A 21,495-nucleotide genomic window follows, 5' to 3' on the forward strand; every position below is an offset into this window, starting at 1 on the left:
TGACTATGATAAGGTATAGATGAGTTCAAATCATCGATCCAAAAAAATATTAAAAATAAATAAAATATAAAAAACAAGGGTTTATAAGATTAGGATTTAGATAAGTTAATAAAACATTAGACAAACTAAAAAACAAAAAAAAGAAAAAAATATATTTATGTGGGAGGTTTCATGGGGTATAAAAAACGGGAAAAGTTTTTGCTTTCTCTACAACATAGAAGTTCTATCCTCCCCCTAACATCTAGCCATCCAATTTTGATCAAGAGAGCCACTCACCGTTTGATTTTAGATCCGAAGTCTTAAAGTATTCTATTTTTATTTTTTTTATACAAATTGTATGAATATGAAATTGGGTATGTGTCATCTTCTCATAAATAAAAATAAATTTTTGATAAAATATGATAACTAAAATACCATTTGAATCTTTCAAGGGTATTTTAGTTATTTTATTTTATTGAAAATATTTTTTTTATATTTTTCGCTAGTGCGAGTTTAATAGAAAAATAGACGTTCAAAATTTGATGTCAAAATAGTTTATAAAAAAAATAAAAATAAAATAATATAAATATATGATATTATAATTAAAACAATCTTAACCCTCCATTCAAAATGAACGGTCGGATAAGAGATAAGATAGAACTTATATGCTGTACAAAAACCATAAAAAGCTTGCTCATAAAAGACAACATCTTCCGGTGCATTTTTTCGATGTGTCCTAATTTAATTGTTGAGGGCCTCACCCTTACATAAACTTTTTACCTCACCTTTTTATAAACTTTTTCCTTAAAAGTAGGGGTGAATTATTTTAGAAGGCACTGTCCACGTGGAAGCAGCATCGTTTGAATACCCAAATCCATGGTGGGATCGTTCAAGAACAAAATCCACATATAACTACATTCATAATCTTGAAAAACGTGGGCGATCAAACTGCTAACTGCCGAGTTAGATTAGAACCAACTAGAGGCCGATTTTGGTTTTGAACGATTTTGGGGATCGATCAATATTTTAAAAAAAATTAAACAAATGTATATAAATTATTAAAAATAAAAAATTTGGTTTGTAATATATTTTTTAATATTCTTTACATTATAGTAAAGATTAAAAATTATTTTGGTAATTAATACTCACTTTAATTCAAAAATCCATTCGTTTAAATCTATTTTTTATATTAATTTTCAATTTCATTTGAATGTGTTTTATTTTAACTAATCTTTATACGTTTTTCGTATTTTAGTAGATTTTTTTTTGTGTATCTTTTTTCAGCACTTTTTTGACCTCCTGGACTTGTACGGTTAGAACGGTTGAATCGGCCGATTTATTGGCTAGGCCAGTTAAACTGTTTTCGAGCCTATGTCCAGTTAATTGTCCCAGTTTGCTTTTGCCAACACTAATCCAGATCATGTTTAGATCAGTTCAAATCATTGGTCCAAAAAAATATTAAAAATAGATAAAATATAAAAAAATAGGATTTTATAAGATGAGGATTTGGAGAAGTTAATAAAATATTAGATAAGCTAAAAAAATAAAAATTCAAATATGAAATATGATTTTAATCGTCAGATCGACCTAGATTCAATTAGGGCCGTTGGCTGACACCGTAGTTGTCAGTCGGTCGGCTAACATAATATCTTATATATATATATATATATATATATATATATATATATTAGGGAACCGTGCTGAGACCCATGCCATCCTGGAAACAATTCGGTCGGAACTAATCCCCATCTAATTCAACGATCCAATAAGATATTGTTGCGTTTTATGTTCCAGTGTTGGAAACCTTATGATGACCTGAAATCTATCTTTATCTGTAGATATGAAATTCAAAATTCAAAAAAATAATACAGCTCGAGAAAATCTATGAATTCTTAGAAATCTTGAATATAGACGGTCTAGATAACTTGTTACGAAATGTACTATTTTAAATACTTGAAATTCTTTTGTCTTCATATCCATGCATCTTGAAGTCAAGATGATCAATTGAAGGGTTCTCCAACATCGCTCTCTTCTATAAGATTTTGAAATGCACCTTAGTTCAAGCTTGTTACAAACTTTATCCCAAAATGAAATGTTAGAAAGCGAAAGGAATAAGGAAATTTAGACGACAATAAATAGCATTATAGATCAGAGGTTTTCCATGACTGAAAATTCATCGGTGATTTAGGGTTTTTTATATCAAAATTATCATTTTGAATTAACTAATTTTCAATTGCAATTTGAGGAAATGACATTTGTTGTATGGGGAGAGGTGATTGGTTGGCCTGAATTACAGTGGGGGAATGTTCAACTTATGTGGGCAGTTTGATTGTCCAAATTTCAATTATGCAACAGTCTCTATCTCAGCCTCTCTTTCAACAACTTTCTTTACACATGCAAACGCATGCAAATGAATCAAAAGCATATATCTTAATGTGTATGAAGACTGCTAAAATATGATCACGTGTTTTTAAACTGGTGGCAAACACTTTCCTCAATATCCAGGGCAACATTGACACTCAAAAATGGATCCAAGTGGCATCTACCCAAGCACACATTCATAAATTTTTATACAGATGAGCGAGAGAGACCCCCAAGCACCTATTCATAAAATTGTATACTAATCAATGGGTTGAGGGGGGCGGGGAGAGAGAGAGAGAGATGTATAGGATAGAGGTCTTAATATTTGGAGGTGGAGAATTATAGATGGCTGCAGCCAAATCCGGAAAGGTCTCAGAAGACAGCCTCTCTGACTTGTGTTTTCAATTTTTTTTTTTTTTTTTGACAAGAATACTGAATATTATTCAATCAACGGAAGTATTATAATGATAGAGTTAAAATAGATGAGAAGAAACAACAGATGGATCTAAAGATGCACCTCTCTTGGCCAAGTCGTTTGCAATGTGATTCGCTTCCCTCTAAACATGATTGAAGCTAAAATTGCAAAACGTAAAAAATACCCATAGCTTTCAGCCACAGTGATCTCAGAAGCCAAGGACGATCTCAGAAGCCAAGGAGGTCTTGACACACAGCTACACCAATTGATAATTTTGCTAGAATCCCCTTCTATGATCAATGCACTACCTAATTCCTTCTCCTTCCAAATCATCACCCCCTACAATAGTGCTGCCATTTCCACATGATTGGTTGTAACATCTCTATAAGGTGTAGCATAGCAAAAGAAAGCATTAGCAGCACTGTCTTTACATACACCACCGCCCCCTGCCCTCTCTGGATTGTCATATGAGGAACCATCAAAATTGAATTGTAAGCTTCTCATAATTGGTGGGATCCAAACATACCTTAGTCTTTACCTTGATAAATTTCAGAGATACCAAATATGCCATATTGTACTCTACATCAATCCGGGATACTCGCCAACCCTCCTTTGTCACACTAAACCAACTCCAAGTACAAAGTAAATTTTTATTTTTCAATTCTCCCAACCCCACATACACTCCATCAAAAGTCCTTCGATTTCTCTCTAACTATATCTCCCATAAAATAGCTCATCTGAAGATATCCCACAACATTCCACCAATCTTCGGAATCCCGCACATTTTCATCGGATAAAACACCGAGGAAGGTAAAGGCAATAACACCCCTACTTTTTGCATCGCCCAATACCATTAACGATAAATATAGGAGCAATGCAAAAATAGGCGATATGCATTTTTCTCACCATTCTTGCAAAATAAACAAACATTTACAATGACCTTTCTTATTTTTCTAAGGTTATCTGCTGTTAGAAATTTGCTTTGAGCCAGAACCCAGATAAAAATCTGACCTTATGAGGAATTCGCCACTTCCAAATCTTTTTAAGTATAAGCTAATTCCATTGTACTAGATCGTGGAACAATAAGTGACATGCAAATTTAACTAAGTATGCACTGTCAATCTCAAGCTCCCATACAACCTCATCTTCTGCATTATTAGAAATATGGATTCCTTCCATAATTTTTAATAAGTTCAGATACTGCTCTCTAGCAATTAGAGGTAAGTGATTGTAAATGCAGTTAATATTCCAACTAAAGGCTGCCCAATTAAACCATTTTTGATAGAGAATAGTAAGGCCCATCGAATAATAGTATATGAGACGGTAGATCTGCATAAACAAATATTCTCCTCATGCACCATCGGTAGAGCCACTTGAAATTGCGCAAACACTAAACTGAAACCAGAAAAACACCAAAAACAAAGAAACAAAAAATAAACCAATCCAAAACTGTTTGGAGATACTTTGATTAATTCATGCTCATCCAAAAGAGTAGACAAGGTCCTGGAAAGCCAACAAAAACCACAACATACAATCTAAAAATCCATCAGAATCAGACTAGACCACAGTTGTTGAACTCAGCTGGAGGTCCAACGCATCCCAACCAGATTTGGGCTAGATTTGATCCAGCAATGCAGTATGCCTCACTAGGCGTGGCGAGAAGCCTTGCTTCACTTATCCTTTTTGAGTCCGATTTTTTTTGGGCGACTCCGCCTAGCCTAGAAAAGTCATTTTCTCTTCAGGAATGACCACCGGTTATGTTGATGGAATACGATTTTCATGTATTTTCTACAAACCTAAACTTTATAGAAGGTTGAATCCTTTGACCCATTCAACCCATCAAACCTTATCAAATCCCAGCATTCTTGGCCGCAAGCTAATTAGAAGCCATAATCCCAATGGAATTGGTGCCTAATTGAAGCCTATGTAAACTCCCCCTTAGTTCATTTTAATTCATGACCTAAAATCCCATAACAAAATCCTTTGGTTAGAGAAAACCGTAGGAGACTCAAGTCTAATCCTTTTCAACCCCAATTCTCTGTGAAACCCTAAATTGAGAAAAGTAACACGCCCTAATCACCAAAACCGTGGGAAGAACATGGCTTAGGTATGATTAGGCTAATTCTTTAAGAAAGTAGAAGGCAAACAAAGTAAATTAAGCCTAGTCTGATATGGGTCCCAACACTGGATTTTGGGTGTCCTGGGCCAACTTGCTCCGTCCAAGCCGGTTTTACCAACAGTGTGTGAGGAGAAGATCCGTTCCTACAGATCTACCTTCTCATATAATATAATTCGACGGACCCCACTATTCTCTATTTGTACTTTTAATTGTTAAGTTGAAAGCCTAATTTACATAAGATTTATTATGAGATCTTTCCAAAATTTGGCTATGAACAATGCTATATGTTCTTTAGGCATGCGGGCTGCAATAATTTGGAACATCAGTTTTGAGGGAGAGAAGCATAAGAGACATCAAAAATATTAGAAGCTCGGGTTTCATATCTATTCAGTGGGTAAAGTGCATGGAAAACCATTTTTCTGTAATATTTTTTTTTGTAAGATCAATATAGATGTTGCGTACCCAAATATATGGTTTTTGGGATCAATGCATTTTTACTTCTTTTTCAGTTGCAAGGGTTCAAGCAGATGGTTCTCCAGGGCACCAGGTTTAGTCTGGCACTATCTGAGGGGTTCCTTTAAACAGAGTCCAGAACACTTTCGGTGGAAATCGATTATAACATTTCTGTGCTCGAAATAAAAGTAACTTTTGGATACGTCGATGTTAGAGACGAATAAAGATTAGGGATTGCATACAATGAGACCATTTAACTTGAATATAAGGTGGTCCCAATTACTTAGAACCATGATGTGAAATTTGATATTTTGAGTGAAAGTTCAAAATTTTTTTTTTTTAAATTTGAGTTTGGTCAATAGAATAATTGCAGCCTCCCAATTTCACATCCAATGATCAAGATTAATTGTGACACCTCGTATCAAAGGTAAATAGTCTCATTCTATACTTTTTCTAAAAGGATTATTTGTCAACAATCGAACTAATGTTTCATGAAGTACTATCCGATGATACTCTCGTACATCTTCTCGATCAGTTCAATGCCAAGGGTCCCACATAATTTTTTTGAAAAAACTCAAAATGAGTATCCCTAAGAGGCAAGAAAAGAAATCTCTTTTCCATAATAATTGTGTAGTTTGATAAAAAAAAAAAATCCTTGCTCGGTTTACCCTTTGAATATTTGATATACTTTCAATAGATTGAGGATAATAGAAACTTTGAGACATAAAATTGCTAATCAAAGGTAGCATTGTAAAGGAAAATGAAGAATAAGTATGTCATCGAGCTCAAGAAACCACACTAAAGAATAGAATGAAAATGGGAAGTTAATTGTTAAAACTTAAATTTAAATGAAGTTACAAATAAAAAAATGGTAATATTGAATTTTTGGGATACGCATCTCTCCATATAAAATGTGGATAGACATCATCAAAGTTTCTTATCGGGTGCTATCCAAATATCACACACTCCTATCTGTAGGAGTCACACAGTAACTCTAGGAGAAGCAAATTCAAGGAGAGTCTATCCCTTGGGCTAGCATCGCGAGGTATCCAAACATATCCTAAGCGATATTTTGGCAATAAAAATTAAAAAAAACCATAATTTTCATTTAAATACTAAATTAGAGAAGTTCATTTCATATCTAGGGGTGGCAATAGGTTGAGTCGGACCTGGTCTCAGACCCGAAAAATGATATGAGATCCAAACCTGGACCTGACCAGACCTGAATTCGCTAGACTCATACCCAAACCCAGACCCGAAAATATAGTATGGGACTTGGATCCGTCCAGACTCAACACAAAAATTAAAATATCTACATATTTCATATATATTTCATATATTGAGATCCAAAAAAAATATTACCAAACCTGAAGCTGAATAGTATTTAGGACCAAGATTTGGGCCTAACCACATCCGCCTGGCCAAATTTTTGCCGTATAACCAGATCCTGGCCCGTGGGTCCCGAGCGCGATCAGGTTCCATTGCCTCCTCGTTTCATATCTAGCTCGTCAGATGCATGTCGTGGAGAAGGTCGTGTAGAAAGTAAAAGGCAACAGAAGTATTAAACAAGGAGCGCTCATCGCTTCTAAACAATGCTACGTTGCACCACTTCCACTCCAATGGCTTCTCTCTCTTCATTTCACTCAGTATCCCACTTCAAATTCCCTCTCTCTCCCTTCACTAAGGTACGCCCTTTCTCCCTCTTCTTATCTTTTCTTTCTCTGCAAGTCCCTGCTTTCCAAAACCCTGATTTTTTATTGTGATTTAGAGGGTGGTGGCTTCTGTTAAATGCTCTTCGCTTCCATCTCCAGAGCCTGAACCAGAAAGAACTTCTTCGCTCTCTTTCTCTGCCTACAAATGGTGCACTGGGCTTGGCGTTCTAGGGTTTTTGGAGACTGGGTACTTGACCTATGTGAAGCTCAGCAATGGCGATGCTTTCTGTCCCGTGGGCGGTGGAGGGTGTGGGGATGTTCTCAACAGCGATTATGCTATTGTTTTTGGTAAGTTTATTGTCCACTCTCTCTCTCTCTCTCTCTCCCAGTTTGTTCATTTTTTTTTCTCACTTATGTTTCTCTCTTATAATTCCAATTCAAGAGTGCATTTGTGGCAGAGAGATACTGTAGGGGGCTGCTACTTCGATTTTTAACATAGTTGAAACCTCTTTCAAACTTCGTTTTTGGTTAGTTTGCAAGAATTATCTTTAGATTATAACAGTATAAGTTTTTGGTAATCTTTGCTCCATTTTTGGTGTGGAACCGAATTGTGAGTTGGGAATTTTGTGTACAAAAGTTATGTTTTTTCTCTCCTTAATAACTTCACGTAAATTGGGTTCTCTAATTTCATTCGTTTGTGATTCATAGTAATAAGATGATAAGTTTTTGGTAGAAAGAAATGGGGGTTTTTAATTGGGGATAAGGCCTTCTTAATTTTTATATGATTGCTAGGTTGGATGCTGTAAATTTGAAATGGGTATTTGTTAAATGTCACTATGTTCCTATAGAAAAATTGTAGTATCTTGATTCCTGTTGACCTCGTAAGTTCAAGAATCTGTTTGTACTGAATCTGGTGCCACTTTTAGAAGGCTGATATAGTTGGTTCGCAAACAATTTGGGTGCAAATGCATTGTATAAAGGTTTAATTTCTGAATCTTTTTCCTTATAACCCTTGTGTTTTCTCCATTATTGAAAATCCATTCTGATTATAGGCCCTGGAATGTATGTTCATGAGAACTTTATTATTTCGTCGGTCATGGATAAGAAACCATATAGATTGTGGAGCCAGAAAGCAGCTAAGAATGGCATTTTATTGCATCTGTCAGAAAATTAGAAATCCTCCTTGGAATTTGAGTTCACCAAAAATGATTATTATTTTTTAATCTATCAAAGAAGAGCCGCTTATCTGTGTTTTCATCTCTATATCTGAGGATGGGTCATATTCACAGTTTTAAATCCCTTCCACTATATATCTTTTCCCAGTTTCATCATGTGCGCAATAGATCAATCTAAACAAACAACATTGCTACTGAAAGGTTTGAAAAGGAATAACGGTTCCTTGTTTTGCATTTCTCAGGTGTTCCTCTACCACTAATTGGTATGATTGCATATGGATTGGTGGCCTTACTTGGTTTTCAACTGTCAACAAAGGATGTGCCACTTGGGTCTGCTGTGATCAACAGTCGCCTGGTTCTTCTTGGAGTCATTACCTCGATGGCGGCAGCTAGTTCTTATTTTATGTACCTTTTGGCCACTAAATTGGCAGGGGCTTCATGTTTATATTGTGTGACATCTGTGATTCTGAGTTTCACCTTATTCTTTATCGCTCTAAAGGTATTGTATCAATCTGTTACACAAGAAGAGTGTTGTTTTGTTGTAATCATGGGAGCTTTAAGTCATCTCTTTTGATTCGCCATGTGACAGGACTTTGATCTGCAAGAAATACAAAAGTTTGCTGGTCTTCAACTATTTGTAGTTGTTTTAGTGATTGGCGCATTGAACACTTCATATAGCTCATTGAAACCCGACATGATTGGGTGAGTAGCATGTTGTCATCTAGTTAGGTTGGTCTTGTTTGATAGCTATATGAGGGATTCTAGCCTGCAAGTGTAAGGACAACGAGCTCTGGGCTGATGGGTAGAACCTGAGTAACATGTTTCACTGATTCAATATTGTGAGCTACATCTTACATCCAGTTTTGTCATGAGTTGCATAATGACCACTAACATGGTCAACTGATTCAATTTTGTGAGCTACATCTTACTTCCAATTGTTTCATGAGTTGCATAATGACCACTAACATATAGACAAAAGGCTGCCCTTTAAATCTCACTATTGATGTTTTTCCGGTCATTTTCTTTTCTTCTTAATTTTTTCTGTTATTTATTTTTCTAGTTACTCTCTCAAATAGCATTCAAGGGAATGTCAGAATCTTAAGAGAAAAATATACAGTTATGTAGAAATCTAAATAGCTTGTGAACCAACTTCATGTGAAGCAAATTTTACGGCTATTTTTCTAGGAATTTTTGAAGCTATGGATAAGTACAGACAAAAGATATGTGCAGTGTGTACATTTTTGAAGAATTTGTGCATGAAGGATTCATATGGTATTATAGCCCCAAATGATTATGGGGGACTAGCTATCACCCCAGTTTCTTTTATTCAATATATGCTTCAGTTCTTCTCAGTTCAAGTTGCACCATAACCATTTGCTACTGTTGTTTTTTAATGAAATACCTGAGTACGTGTATTAATATCTGAGATGGCACTTCAGGCAATTGGACAAGGCATTCTTTTTTTAACAATGGTTATGGCTTCCCACTGATATTACTCAGTGTGTTACTTCTCAATGATTATTGAATTGAATGTTTGCTCTTAACTAATAGTTATAATGGTAAGCTCTAGTTGCTGTTGTTTTAGTAATCATCAGTAGTACTTTTATCAGGCTAGCTTCTTGCAACATTGTTTTTAAGGTTTCGGTCATGGCTTTCCATAGATATTACATAATTCCTGAACTTCTCATGACTCCAAACTGGTTCTATAACTTCGAGGAGCCATCGAGATAATCACTTTCCTAAAAGTGTGAAAGGAGCACTATTTAAGAAAACCACCTTGAACAACCTTGAATGCATGTGCAGCATATATAGAACGGACCAGAAAACTTTTTGAACTTTTTCATCTGCTTCATCTCATGTTCATCTAACAATCCTGGTTATTTCCCTAATTGAACAGCTTGCCAGATGTTGAGCTACAACCATTTGAGCCTGAAGTAACAACAGAGTCGAGCTCTTTAGCAATTTCCCTTGCTAATTATCTGCATTCCATTGGGGCTAAGATGTATGGAGCTTTTTGGTGTTCCCACTGCTTTGAGCAGAAAGAGGTACATTCATGCCTATGGATGTCTCTTGAAAGGTCAAATGCGAAAGCTACTTGAACATTTGTTACTCCGATGGATGTTATACATGACAAATCAAATCTAATCGTATGCTTGTTGTACAGTTTGTGCCTATTGTTAATAGGTTATGAGCTATATGACACATAATTGTAAACCAGCTCATATTCTACCTGTTGGTATTGTTTTCTCCATTGCTTTCAGAAGCCATATTTTCTGGTTAAAGTCTAGGTAACAAATTTTAGTTGTCTATTTCAGAGATTGATTCATATCAATCCAAAAGGGAGAAAGTGAAAGTTCATTTGTACTCTGATGTGTCTTTGTATCTGTTGACCCATCATGTGTTGTAAGTTGCTTCTATTTTACAGATGTAACCTTGCTTAATATCTGTTTGTTGTGGAAGTATATTAAAATAATAACAAGGTTAAAATCGTAACAAAAAGTTGGTAAATTTGTGCAAGAAACAATAAAATATATATCTTTCCTGTTGAGTCTCATTTGCTGGTTTGGTGCTTACCACCCTGTGGAGAAGTGTTTAAAGTCCGAACTTGCCCAAAACGAAGGAGATGAAATAGAAGATATTGAATAAATAACATTCGATCAAAATCGTCACTCGAGCTGTTTCATTTATCAGTAAATAACTCATAAGCTTGCACTGCCATATATTTTTTTCAATTTCCTCTGGGGCATATAATGCAATTGGAAAGATCATAAAAGTTATAAGGCAGTCAATTACTTTCGAGTTGAGATCATAACTGGAAAAAGAGAGAATATATACCTCAAATCATGGAATGGACCTTGCTGTTGAAATAATGGGAGTAGAGATGAAGGAACAGATGACCATGGATTGAGATGACTGGTATGCTTTCGTTGTCTTTTGCAGTCCTGTTATCTTTATAGGGCATGATTATAGCAATGGCTGGAAACCTTTTCACCATTCTACGTTTGGAACTTTGGATACTAAATAGCAGTTTTTGCTTATAAATTATGAAGACTCAGACTTTACGGGGTTGGTACAGATGTTTGGTAAAGAAGCATCAAAGATCGTGGACTACGTTGAATGCTTTCCTGAGGGGTACAGGAAAGGAATGCAAGTGGCAAAGGTTTGCAAAGATGCTGGAATTGATGGTTTCCCCACTTGGATTATCAAGGATCAGGTAAGAACAACTTATTTCATAGTACTACACCCACCGTCTCTCTCTCTGTCTCTCTCTATATATATATATATGTGTGTGTGTGTGTACATATGTGTGTGTGTGTCTTATGAAAGGGTGTCATGACCAGGTGTTGAGCGGTGAGCAAGACTTGACAGAGCTTGCACGTGTATCTGGATTTGTATTGGTTGATTCAGTTCCTAAATGAGGTTGTGGACTTAGTATGTCCGTTACTAAGTGGCTTGTACAGTGCTACCTTTTGTATGAACAGAGAGCTCCTATGAAAAAATCAGGTCTACAACTCAGATCCATACATATATTGTTGTAGAGCAAGGAATGATTAGAAGGGGTATCTAATTTTTTGACTCACTCCTGACAAGTACATAGCATATGTATCTTGAATGCTGAATTGTATCAGTGCATATAAAATCCCCGACATTGGCCTGGCCGGTGACGTTTTCTGACCAGCAATGTGGTATTTTGATAGCATAAAGGAAATGCTTTTTTTTTGGGTTAAGTATTTGGTGCTTTTTACCATATTGGACATTTGTATCCTGGGTTTCTTCTCCCCTTTGGGATGAATTTCTTTCAAGATAGAATTGGGTTTGCCCAACAGCGGACTGTGATCGCCTTCTTATAAGACTGCAGTTTTTGTACTTCCCAATAAATAATCTTTCCAAGGAAAAAAAACAAAAAAGAAAAAGGAAAAAATGATTCTTTGTCTACTTCTAAATAACGCCCTTCCTTAATGGAGATGTTCGGTTGTTTAAACGTGGCTCCCATGACCGATGCTGCATGGCATTACCTTGTTGAAACATGAGTTCATGGAAATTTAGGCCTTGTTGGGGCAGCCCAACAGTTCTAGCGAGGAAAGGAGTTAATTGTAAATGGTGGCTGAACATTTTCTTTTTGTAGGGTTCAGATGTTTGGCAGTGCTGCTATGTGCGGTTCCAAAAGTCCTCTTGCGTGAATATAAGAGTAGTGGCTGAAGGAATAAAACGGCCTTATGTATCTCGTGATTACAGTGAATCATGTACCTTACAATTTAAAAATGTGTACATTTGGAAGAATTTAGGTGTGGCACCCATAAGCGATAAGATGAGATAGAGTAGTTTAATATGGTTGAAAGTAGTAAAAAAATGCATGAGGATTTATGGTCTCAATGTGTGTAATAGATTAGAATGGCTGATCATGATTCGTGTAGTCAATTCCAATTAGTTGAAAGTTCAAAAAAAGTTTTATTGATGTTTATGATGTATCTTATAATTGGACACTGATATTTTCTTAATATGCTGCCAATCTCCTTTATAGAACCTCCTTTCTAGGCATATAAGAGCAGCAAATCTTCATATTTTCCTAGTTCTTTTGCAATCTCTGTACCCCGTGTCCATTTTTTTATTTGCTCCTATAAGTGATGTGAGCCTTCCCCTTACTAGTTTGGATACTGGTACAGATGCTACTGAAATTTCCATTAGTGCTGTCACACCCCCTTGCGGCCTGATGTTAACAGCTATTCCACCGCTTGAAGTGTACAAAAGTTTCGAATACTATGCTTTCTTGTTTTCTTGTTCCCTTTCTCTATAATCAGTTTGTTGTCTCAGTAAATATATTCATTATACGCATTTCGAGTTTATTCACTAAGTGGGCAAGAGAGATTCTCTGTTTTTCAAGCAATGTGGGAAAGAGAGACTGTGATTAGCCCAAAAATGTTTTTTGCCATTCATGAATGAGCCAATTTAATAGAAAATGACCACAATCTAGAAACAAACCCAAAATAAAGGATTCTGCACATGAAAGTATGGATTCATTACATATTAACTCATTTTGCCAAATAGAAAGCCAAGTGCTTAGTTTTAAGGGTCCAAGTCCATACCGATCACTTTGTTGGTATAAAATAAGTTCTCTATGGAAAAAAACCCTGATGCATATGGTCAAGGCAACAACATGCAATGTGGATCATCATGGTTCAACTCAATATTGTTCTTTAGAATATCAAGTTTCTACACTTTGTGAACTTTGTGATATGTAATTGAACATCTCCCTTACTTATGCTTTGGAAAAGGTTTTCTAGCATAGAAAAGATAATTAGCTATTGGAGTTTGGAAATATTTTTCGGTATCAAACTTTTTGGGAAATTTATCGAAATACATCTAAAAGATGAACTATTTGATAGTTACACGTATCTTTTTTATTTAATTTTAAAAAATCATTCAAAATTCACGTGATCATAATTTATCAAAATGCATCTAAAAGATGAAGTATTTAATACTTTCCCAAACTTTTTATTTCATTAGTTATGGAGTTGCGACATATGGACAAACATAACGAACACCTACCGTCCGTCTAGATTATGATGCTATCTCGTAAGTGCCAGCATCACCATCCAACTAAAGATCGGAGACCAGCATGTGCCCTGTATTAAATCGATGCATTGCCATTCATCTAATGATTAGACGGTGATAACAGGGAAGTTTTGATTAATGGTTGTGGAGCTTGTTCTTGGTAGGCAGCCCTTCCATGAATTCTCAAAAGCCAGGCCTAAGAGGGGAAGTGGAAATAGTTTTCAACCAGCAATTTGGTTACATCTCACGTTGCCAGAAGTGCATTTACTCTTGTCGACTATTTTCTATGAACAAGAATATTTGTGACCTCTTTATATTAAAAGTAAATGACCCCTTCAAGTACTTTTTTTTTGTTTTGACTGCTCATTTTTGTATTCTCATCTCACCAACCCTATTCCATTGCTTAATTCGAAGTGGGATTAAAATCTAATGCAGTTTCGTCTACTCATTCATTTTCAACAGGTTCCACAAAATCTAACTAAGCACGCTTTCTCTTTTCCTGATTTGTTCCATGAGTATGCTCTCTCTTTTACTGATTTGTTCCATGAGTATGTATACTATGCTTCCTTATTTAGCATATTTTACTTCTACTCCTTATGTCAAAAGATTTATTTGAGAAGATTTTTTCAATTTGAAAATTTGGGAACCCCTTATAAACTACTAGATGATAATTTTCAAAAAAACCCTTAGATATCACCACTTAAAAATTGGATGGTCTCTATTCAATCAATCTCAAGACTTTATTTTTTCATGTACATCAATGGGACAACTAGGAACTTGTTTTTATCGAGGTTAATCTAGAAGAGAATACAATCTCAAATTTTGTGTCCTAAAGTTAATATTAGGTGATGTTTTAACGAAGGGAGTAAGTGGACATTATACTCCCACTGGAGTAGAATATCTTGATTTACAATCCCCCTCTCTCTCTGCTCCCTGCTTTTTCTACTACAGATTTCCTCTCTGTAAAATTGCAGGCTACCTCTTTTAACCTCGACTTCCCCTCATATGTTTCCCACTGTAGATGAGATGGGCCAAGAGAGTTTACCCCAAACTTCCCCCATTCATCCTATCTCTTCCTATCTTTTCCATTCACTCTTGCCCCACCATTGCTGCAAAAGATCCCAAATGGAAACTGCAAAACCTCTCCCAATGCAAGAAACTGCATGCCCAAATGCTTGTCTCTGGTTCTCTATTCTCAGATCAGGAAACCAACCTCATCAAACTCTTTACCATGTATTTGTCAAGGGCCCAATGTCCAAGCGTCCACGAATTGATCGATCAATTTCCTCAAAGAACGACCTCCTTTTACAACCACGTTCTCAGGGAGCTACACAATTTTGGCTTGTTCTTGGATGCTCTCTGGATTTACAAGAAAATGAATTCCTTTGGCATAAAACCGGATTGCGAAAGCTTTCCTTATGTGTTGAAGTCATGTGATTCTAAGGTTTTTGATGTTCGGCAAATCCAAACCGAAGTGATAAAATTTGGGTTTGATTCGAACCCATTTGTGGGTGAATGCTTGGTGTCAGCTTATGCAAAATGCTTTCTAATCAGAGAAGCACAGAGCGTGTTCAATTCAATTCCTCAAAGAGGTGTTACGGCTTGGAATTCATTGGTTGTTGGGTACTTTCAATGTGGTGACTATGAGAAAGGACTGGACCTCTTTAGGTGCTTGAGGCAGCAAGTGAAGGCTGGTAGGGTTACAGTGGCTAAGGCACTTGGTGCCTGTGCTTCTTTGAGAGCTCTAGATGAAGGTAAAGATATCCATGAGTTTATATTGAAAACACAATTTGAAACTGATGCTTTTGTAGAGACTGCCCTGATAGACATGTACGCAAAATGTGGTTGTGTTTCGATGGCAATTGGCTTGTTTGAAACCATGCCGAAAAAGGACTTGGTTACTTGGAATGCACTCATAACTGGTCTTGTAAGGAGTGGCAATGGTGTTGATGGCCTGGTTCTGTTCCATCAGATGAGACTAACCACACATTTGAAACCCAACGAGGCCACGCTAGTGAACTTGACTCCGGTCTGTGCTGAATTAGGGGCTCTTGACGTAGGGAAGAACCTTCATAGTTATGCTTTGAAAGCTGGCTTTTGTTCTCATGTGAATGTGGGCAACTCTTTCATGGCCATGTATGGCAAATGCCATCATGTAGATGATGCATGGCTGTTGTTCCGAACCATGCATGACCGAAGTTTGGTGTCATGGAACACCATCATATCTATCCACACACAAAACAAGCGAGCTTATTGTGCACTCAAACTCTTTGTTATGCTGAGAGAGAGTGAGACACGACCTGATTGCACCACCCTCATGTCGGTTCTCCAAGCTTGCTCTCTTTTTGCAGCCTTAAAGCAATCCCACGCTGTGCATGGTTATGTGATAAGAGGGGGTTTCAGCTCAGATGTTCGTGTGGGTACTGCACTTGTAGACGCATATACAAAATGTGGGTATTTATGCCTATCTCGCCAAGCTTTCGATGAGATTGTCGTTGCCGATGCCGATGCCATAGCTTGGTCTGCGATGCTTGCAGGCTATGCCATGCATGGGCGAGGGCATGAAGCCCTTGAGTTTTTCACCCTTATGGAGAGCATAGGTGTGACCCCTGATCATGTTAGCTTCACCCATGTGCTCAGTGCGTGTAGCCATGCAGGGCTAGTGAGAGAGGGAAAGCAATACTTTGCACGAATGACCAATGATTATGCAATCTCCCCTCAAATGGACCATTATTCATGCATTGTTGACCTTCTGGGGCGCTCAGGGCTCCTCAATGAGGCTTATGAACTGATCGAGGCCATGCCTATTGCCCCAAACGCAGGGGTATGGGGAGCACTACTTGGGGCTTGTAGGATACACCACGATATCAACCTAGCAAAAATAGCGGCCGAGCAGTTGTTTCTTTTGGACCCAATAGACCCTGGACCTTATGTAATCTTGTCAAACATATATTCTGCGGCTGGTAGGTGGAATGAAGTCTCGAGAGTTAGGGCATTGATGAGGGAGAGAGGCCTAAAGAAAGATCCAGGGTGTAGTTTTTTCGAGTTGAATGGTAAGGTCCATTCATTTGTGGTTGGAGATAGGTCACATCCTGAGTCAGAGAAAATATATGCTAGGCTTAAAACTCTTGTCGAGAAGTCACGAGAAGTTGGCTACGTTCCCATGACAGAATTTGTGCTCCATGATGTGGAAGAGGAAATGAAAGAAGAGTTGCTGTGGTGCCATAGTGAGAAGCTTGCCATTGCCTTCGGGCTTCTGACCACAAGCAAAGGAACACCCATTGTGATAACAAAGAACCTGAGGATCTGTGGTGATTGTCACAATGCTGCAAAGGTTATATCTTCTTTGGAGAAACGTGATATTACCATTAGAGATTCTAAACGGTTCCACCATTTTAATCAGGGTTCATGCTCCTGTGGAGATTATTGGTAATCTTTATATAAATTGAAGGTAAAACAAGATTCTTGTTGGTGCTCTTTATGATGTATTCAATCAAACTGCACATGTTTTTCTTTCTTTTTTGCTACATTAGATTATATTGACAATAGCATTTGAGATTCTGGGATTAATCAATGTACAGAGGAAATCATTTGAATAGGTAATAAGACCATCCTAATGACTCAGAATTATGGGTCAGTGTAGGTTCTTTGAGACAGCAAATAGGCCTTGTATTCTAAATATGCTACTTATCTACTGAGATGGAACGACAAGTCCCATAAAGCAACAATCTTTCCATGCAGCTTATCTATGCCTTATACCTAACAGACCCCAACATTTTTGTTTTCCTTTTTCTTGCTTCGTAAGAAATTAGGTTTCAAGGCCATTGATGTCTCTTTCCTTAGTTTCCTTTGATAACTACAAGTCATTGTTTGATTCGTACTGAATTCCTTTTTTCTTTTTATTGTAATTCATACCAATTTCCTATTGTCAGACTTGATCGAGATTTATAAACTGCATCAAGTTTTATGAGCACACTTTTCAATTGTGATAGTGTTCTCTCATTTTTATTCTTATAGTTGTGCCTTGGCAAATGATTATTGGAGAATTTGTTATCATAACTTATTTTCCTGCAGTTTAGGAACACACATGCCATAAACAAGTTCTCCATAGACTTACAAATATTAGTGACACAAAGAAATGCCCTAACAGGGGCGCCATGCGGCCCTCCAATTTTAGGAAATAATCTTATAATCCACTGGACATATACTCATTGCCCATTGGGATCATCATTGTTTGGTGAAATGATGGATAGACATGGAGAGGACGTGGGACCCATCAGAATATCACATGGCCTAATAGCAGTCCCTGTCTCTCTCCATCACCTTCCATCAAATCATTGCCTGATGATGGCCCCAATAGATCATGAGCATAGTCCATTTGATTATAATGCGCTTTCCTTTATTGCTTTGCCTTTGCGTGACCTTCCACTGTTATTCAAGTTTCCACTTTCCCATATCTCCAATTTCTTCCTCAAACTTGGATGCCAAACAGTCTGTAGAGAATATATGTGAAGACTCAAATCTCCGGGCTCCTCCCATTATGGGCATGGCTGCACCCACTAGTACTCTGCTTTGATACCCTGGAGCATAAGTCTGGCCCAAAACTCCATCCACCTTAGTACTCAGATTATAGAACCTGAAATTCACCTCTAAATGGGAGAAACAATCTTCATTTGTAATTTCATACCCATGAGTTCTCGAATCCTCTTGAGTAATTGGCAAGACTCGTGCTTTTATCTTGAACTGGTCCTTTGCATTCACTATGACTGAGTTTGTGTCTTCAAGGCGCCAAATTTTTAGTCCGGCATCTTTGTGAATGTGTGTTGCACCAAAGAGAGTAGGAATTTCAATGTCTTCTCCATTTAGGCTGAGTGATATATGGTCTATGGAATCATCCCATCTAGAAGCCTTTTGCGCTCCGAGATAGAGATGGTGCGAGCCAAAAATTAGGCCTATTGCTTGGACCCAAGTAAAGTCCCTCTTTTGTTTGGGACTGGTTTTTCCGATGAAGTGCCCATTGATATGTATTTTAGAATCTGAGACCAGGCAGAAGTCCTTGTCTTTCTTGCCATGGAAGTAGAATGTGATGCCATCGCCTCCTATGAACCGAGGATCTTGACACACTGCTCCGGGCTTGTCACAGGCTGTTTGTTACATTATTCATGTGAGACCCAAATTACTTGACATTTGCTTAGATTATTTTATTGGGGGCTACATGTGCTTCCTGCTCATTATTCTCATTATGGAAACTACCTTCCAATGCTTCATAGGATGGTGGAGATGGGACAGTTGGACACTTTAAAGTTGCCCATCTCCACCATCCAACAAAGGTTGATACAATAGGGATGACTGACTATGGATCCCATTTAAAGGAGTGCTACAATATACTCCTTAGAGGAAGCCATGTGTTTTGCCCTTGCCTTCATGATTTATGTGTCCTTTTGAGATTGTTACTTTCTGACAAATATGAAACCTTTGAAGGGAAAACCAGAGAGATGTAAGTAATGTCTGATTTTGAACAGGAAGTTAAATAATTTGTATGCTGCTTCAAATGTTAGGGACCAGTAATCTAGGAGTAACTACATCAATTTGTTCAAATACTTTTTGGCACTTCGAATTGAATACCTTGGCACTCGAGCAAGGTGTGTGTGGTTGTGGGTGAGAGAGAGAGAGAGAGAGAGAGAGAGAGAGATTTGTGACCCTAATCTATGTCATATTGATAAATCCTTTCACTGGCATGGTGTGAATTTTAAGTTTCCTTTTCACTGGCACACATGGAATTTTAAGGGTGGAGTCTTTAAGAAGGGCCGTCACCAATGTCGGATATTAATGTAATTTAACTTTTGCATGATATATGGGTAAGAGAAGGAAATGGGGACCAGCAATATGGGCAAGAGAAGGAACTGGAAATGAAGAGAAGGTTACCACAATACGGCTTGCAGAGCTTGCAGTCCACTTCACATAGTCGGGGGCAGCCGACGGGGCAGGCAAGAGGGACCCCATAGCAGCGGCCATAGTAAGGGTCCTTGCAACTCGCCTTCCATGCAATGGCTTGAGAGAGAAGAAAGGCATAGAAGGTGAAGACCACGAGAACCCTTGGAGAACCCATACTTCCTCTTCCTCTTCTTCTACAGAAACAATCAAACAATATTGAAGTTTTCATTTGATGAGGGAAGAAAAAATGAGACAGAAATTCAGATTGCCATTATTACAAGGCAGTTCTTTCTTCTGAGCATGGGTTAGTAGAGGAGATGCACTTCTGATGCAACAATTATCTGCTGGCTGTCACTGATTTTTTTAAGGTGTTTGGTGGGTGAGAATAAGATTCCTTTGCATTAGAGGACAAAGATGTGCTTTGAAGAACCGGTAGTGAACCCATAATGAATTGATCGCACCTTTGTATGAAATTCATACTGGAGAAAACTACTTTAATTACTTATGTTTGAGATGAAGTTATTAAGATTCTTTCTATTTTTCTCTTTTGTTTATGTTTTTAAATTATAGCATTATTTATGAACTCAGCTTAGTACCGAACGGTACCCCCTACTGGTTCTGCGATGGCTCAGCCAACTTAGCAAGATGCCTCAGGGGACTTGGAGGCGAACAAAATTTAAAAAATAGCACAAAAAACACAGAAAAAATGCAAGAAAAAAGTATGATTGAAGCATTAAAACTAGGGTGCAGTTGGCATATGGATGCATCCGTAGCTGTAGAGGTAATGTGCACCTTCGAATTTTATCATAGTATATAATTTTGATGTTAGTAAAAAGAAAAGACAACTTCTATGTGAACTTCTTCTCATAAAATCGTTCCCATAAAATCGTTCCTTAAATTGGTTGAAACAGATTTTTTATTTTCTTTTTCCTGAATGTTGATTTTAGATCTATTGAAAATTTAAACAGACTAAATCTGTTTGAATTAATCCATGCAACTCTATAGAAATGATTAAATATGCAACATAGATTATAATCATCATATAAAATGATTAATCTACAAAAAGAACCGCGAGCAGGCCGGGCTTAGGGCGCGTGACACTTATCACTACTTCGTTGAGACCATGGCATGTTACATGAAAACGCTGCTTTCTCTTTGTCACACAGCTGCTTGCCTAGAAGAGCTGCTCGCCCTGTAGTAGTGCAGCACAAGGTAAGCACGCCGCCTGCCTTCTCTGTCACACAGCTGCTGGCCTAGAAGAGCTGCTCACCCTGTAGTATTGCAACACAAGGTAAGCACGCCGCCTGCCTGCTGGCGGGGCGAATCAAAGTTGTCTATCTGCCCAGCAATCGGACAAAGGATACAGTAGAAAGAGCACGAGAGCCTCCTTCGATGAGAGAGCACGCATGCATGGCTAGCTTCTTCCACTAAAACTTATTAGCATACGCATGCATGGCTAGCTTCTTCCACTAAAACTTATTAGCATTAGCCGTGCTTCGTAGGGTAGTTTGGTGGAATTAGATGAATGAGGAGCTAATGAAAAAAGCTCGGGCAATGCAATGACAAAGCTGGCAAGCTGCTGGGAATGCATGGAAGGGACGGAAAGAACGCAGGATATTTTACCTATATTAATAACTTCTTTCGCTCAGGGCGGCAACAACCAAGGTTTGCCGGGACCGGGTGTCGCTATACCGAGCATATGCTCTAATTTAAACCTCAAATAAAAAAGGGTGTGTTTTCCATAAGGTTGCGACTTTAAACAATCCAATTAAGGCGCGCCTCCAAATTTTATTAAAACATATAATTTTTGTAAAAAAATTCTTAGGATTATCTCAAAATCTATTTTCATATCTA

At 37.5% G+C, this 21,495-nt stretch overlaps 3 protein-coding genes across 4 annotated transcripts; 2 read left to right on the forward strand and 1 right to left on the reverse strand.

Annotated features, from left to right (window-relative positions):
* The first annotated feature begins 6,683 nt into the window (after positions 1 to 6,683).
* LTO1 (NAD(P)H dehydrogenase (quinone)s) lies at positions 6,684 to 11,882 on the forward strand. Its single transcript, XM_006828815.4, has 7 exons — positions 6,684 to 7,012; positions 7,096 to 7,327; positions 8,397 to 8,653; positions 8,744 to 8,856; positions 10,052 to 10,199; positions 11,231 to 11,368; positions 11,496 to 11,882. The coding sequence occupies exons 1-7, from the start codon at positions 6,920 to 6,922 to the stop codon at positions 11,571 to 11,573; spliced, it is 1,059 nt and encodes a 352-aa protein (XP_006828878.3). The 5' UTR covers positions 6,684 to 6,919; the 3' UTR covers positions 11,574 to 11,882.
* A 1,768-nt stretch (positions 11,883 to 13,650) lies between these two features.
* Positions 13,651 to 20,189, forward strand: LOC105421826 (pentatricopeptide repeat-containing protein At5g40410, mitochondrial-like). Of its 2 annotated transcripts, none has more exons than XM_011630768.3 (2): positions 13,651 to 17,158; positions 19,571 to 20,189. In XM_011630768.3, the coding sequence occupies exon 1, from the start codon at positions 14,729 to 14,731 to the stop codon at positions 17,138 to 17,140; it is 2,412 nt and encodes an 803-aa protein (XP_011629070.2). In that variant the 5' UTR covers positions 13,651 to 14,728; the 3' UTR covers positions 17,141 to 17,158; positions 19,571 to 20,189. The 2 variants fall into 2 exon arrangements, with proteins under 2 accessions (XP_011629070.2, XP_020517266.2); XM_020661607.2 differs by having other exon boundaries at positions 19,576 to 20,189.
* On the reverse strand, positions 17,743 to 19,976 carry LOC18424225 (uncharacterized). Its single transcript, XM_088845727.1, has 2 exons — positions 19,633 to 19,976; positions 17,743 to 18,851 (listed from the first exon to the last, which is right to left on the reverse strand). The coding sequence occupies exons 1-2, from the start codon at positions 19,868 to 19,870 to the stop codon at positions 18,139 to 18,141; spliced, it is 951 nt and encodes a 316-aa protein (XP_088701853.1). The 5' UTR covers positions 19,871 to 19,976; the 3' UTR covers positions 17,743 to 18,138.
* Positions 20,190 to 21,495: the final 1,306 nt, after the last annotated feature.

This window comes from Amborella trichopoda, chromosome 9, assembly GCF_054954075.1.
Source record: "Amborella trichopoda isolate Santa Cruz 75 chromosome 9, AtrichopodaSantaCruz75HAP2 v2.0, whole genome shotgun sequence".
Lineage (NCBI taxonomy): Eukaryota > Viridiplantae > Streptophyta > Magnoliopsida > Amborellales > Amborellaceae > Amborella > Amborella trichopoda.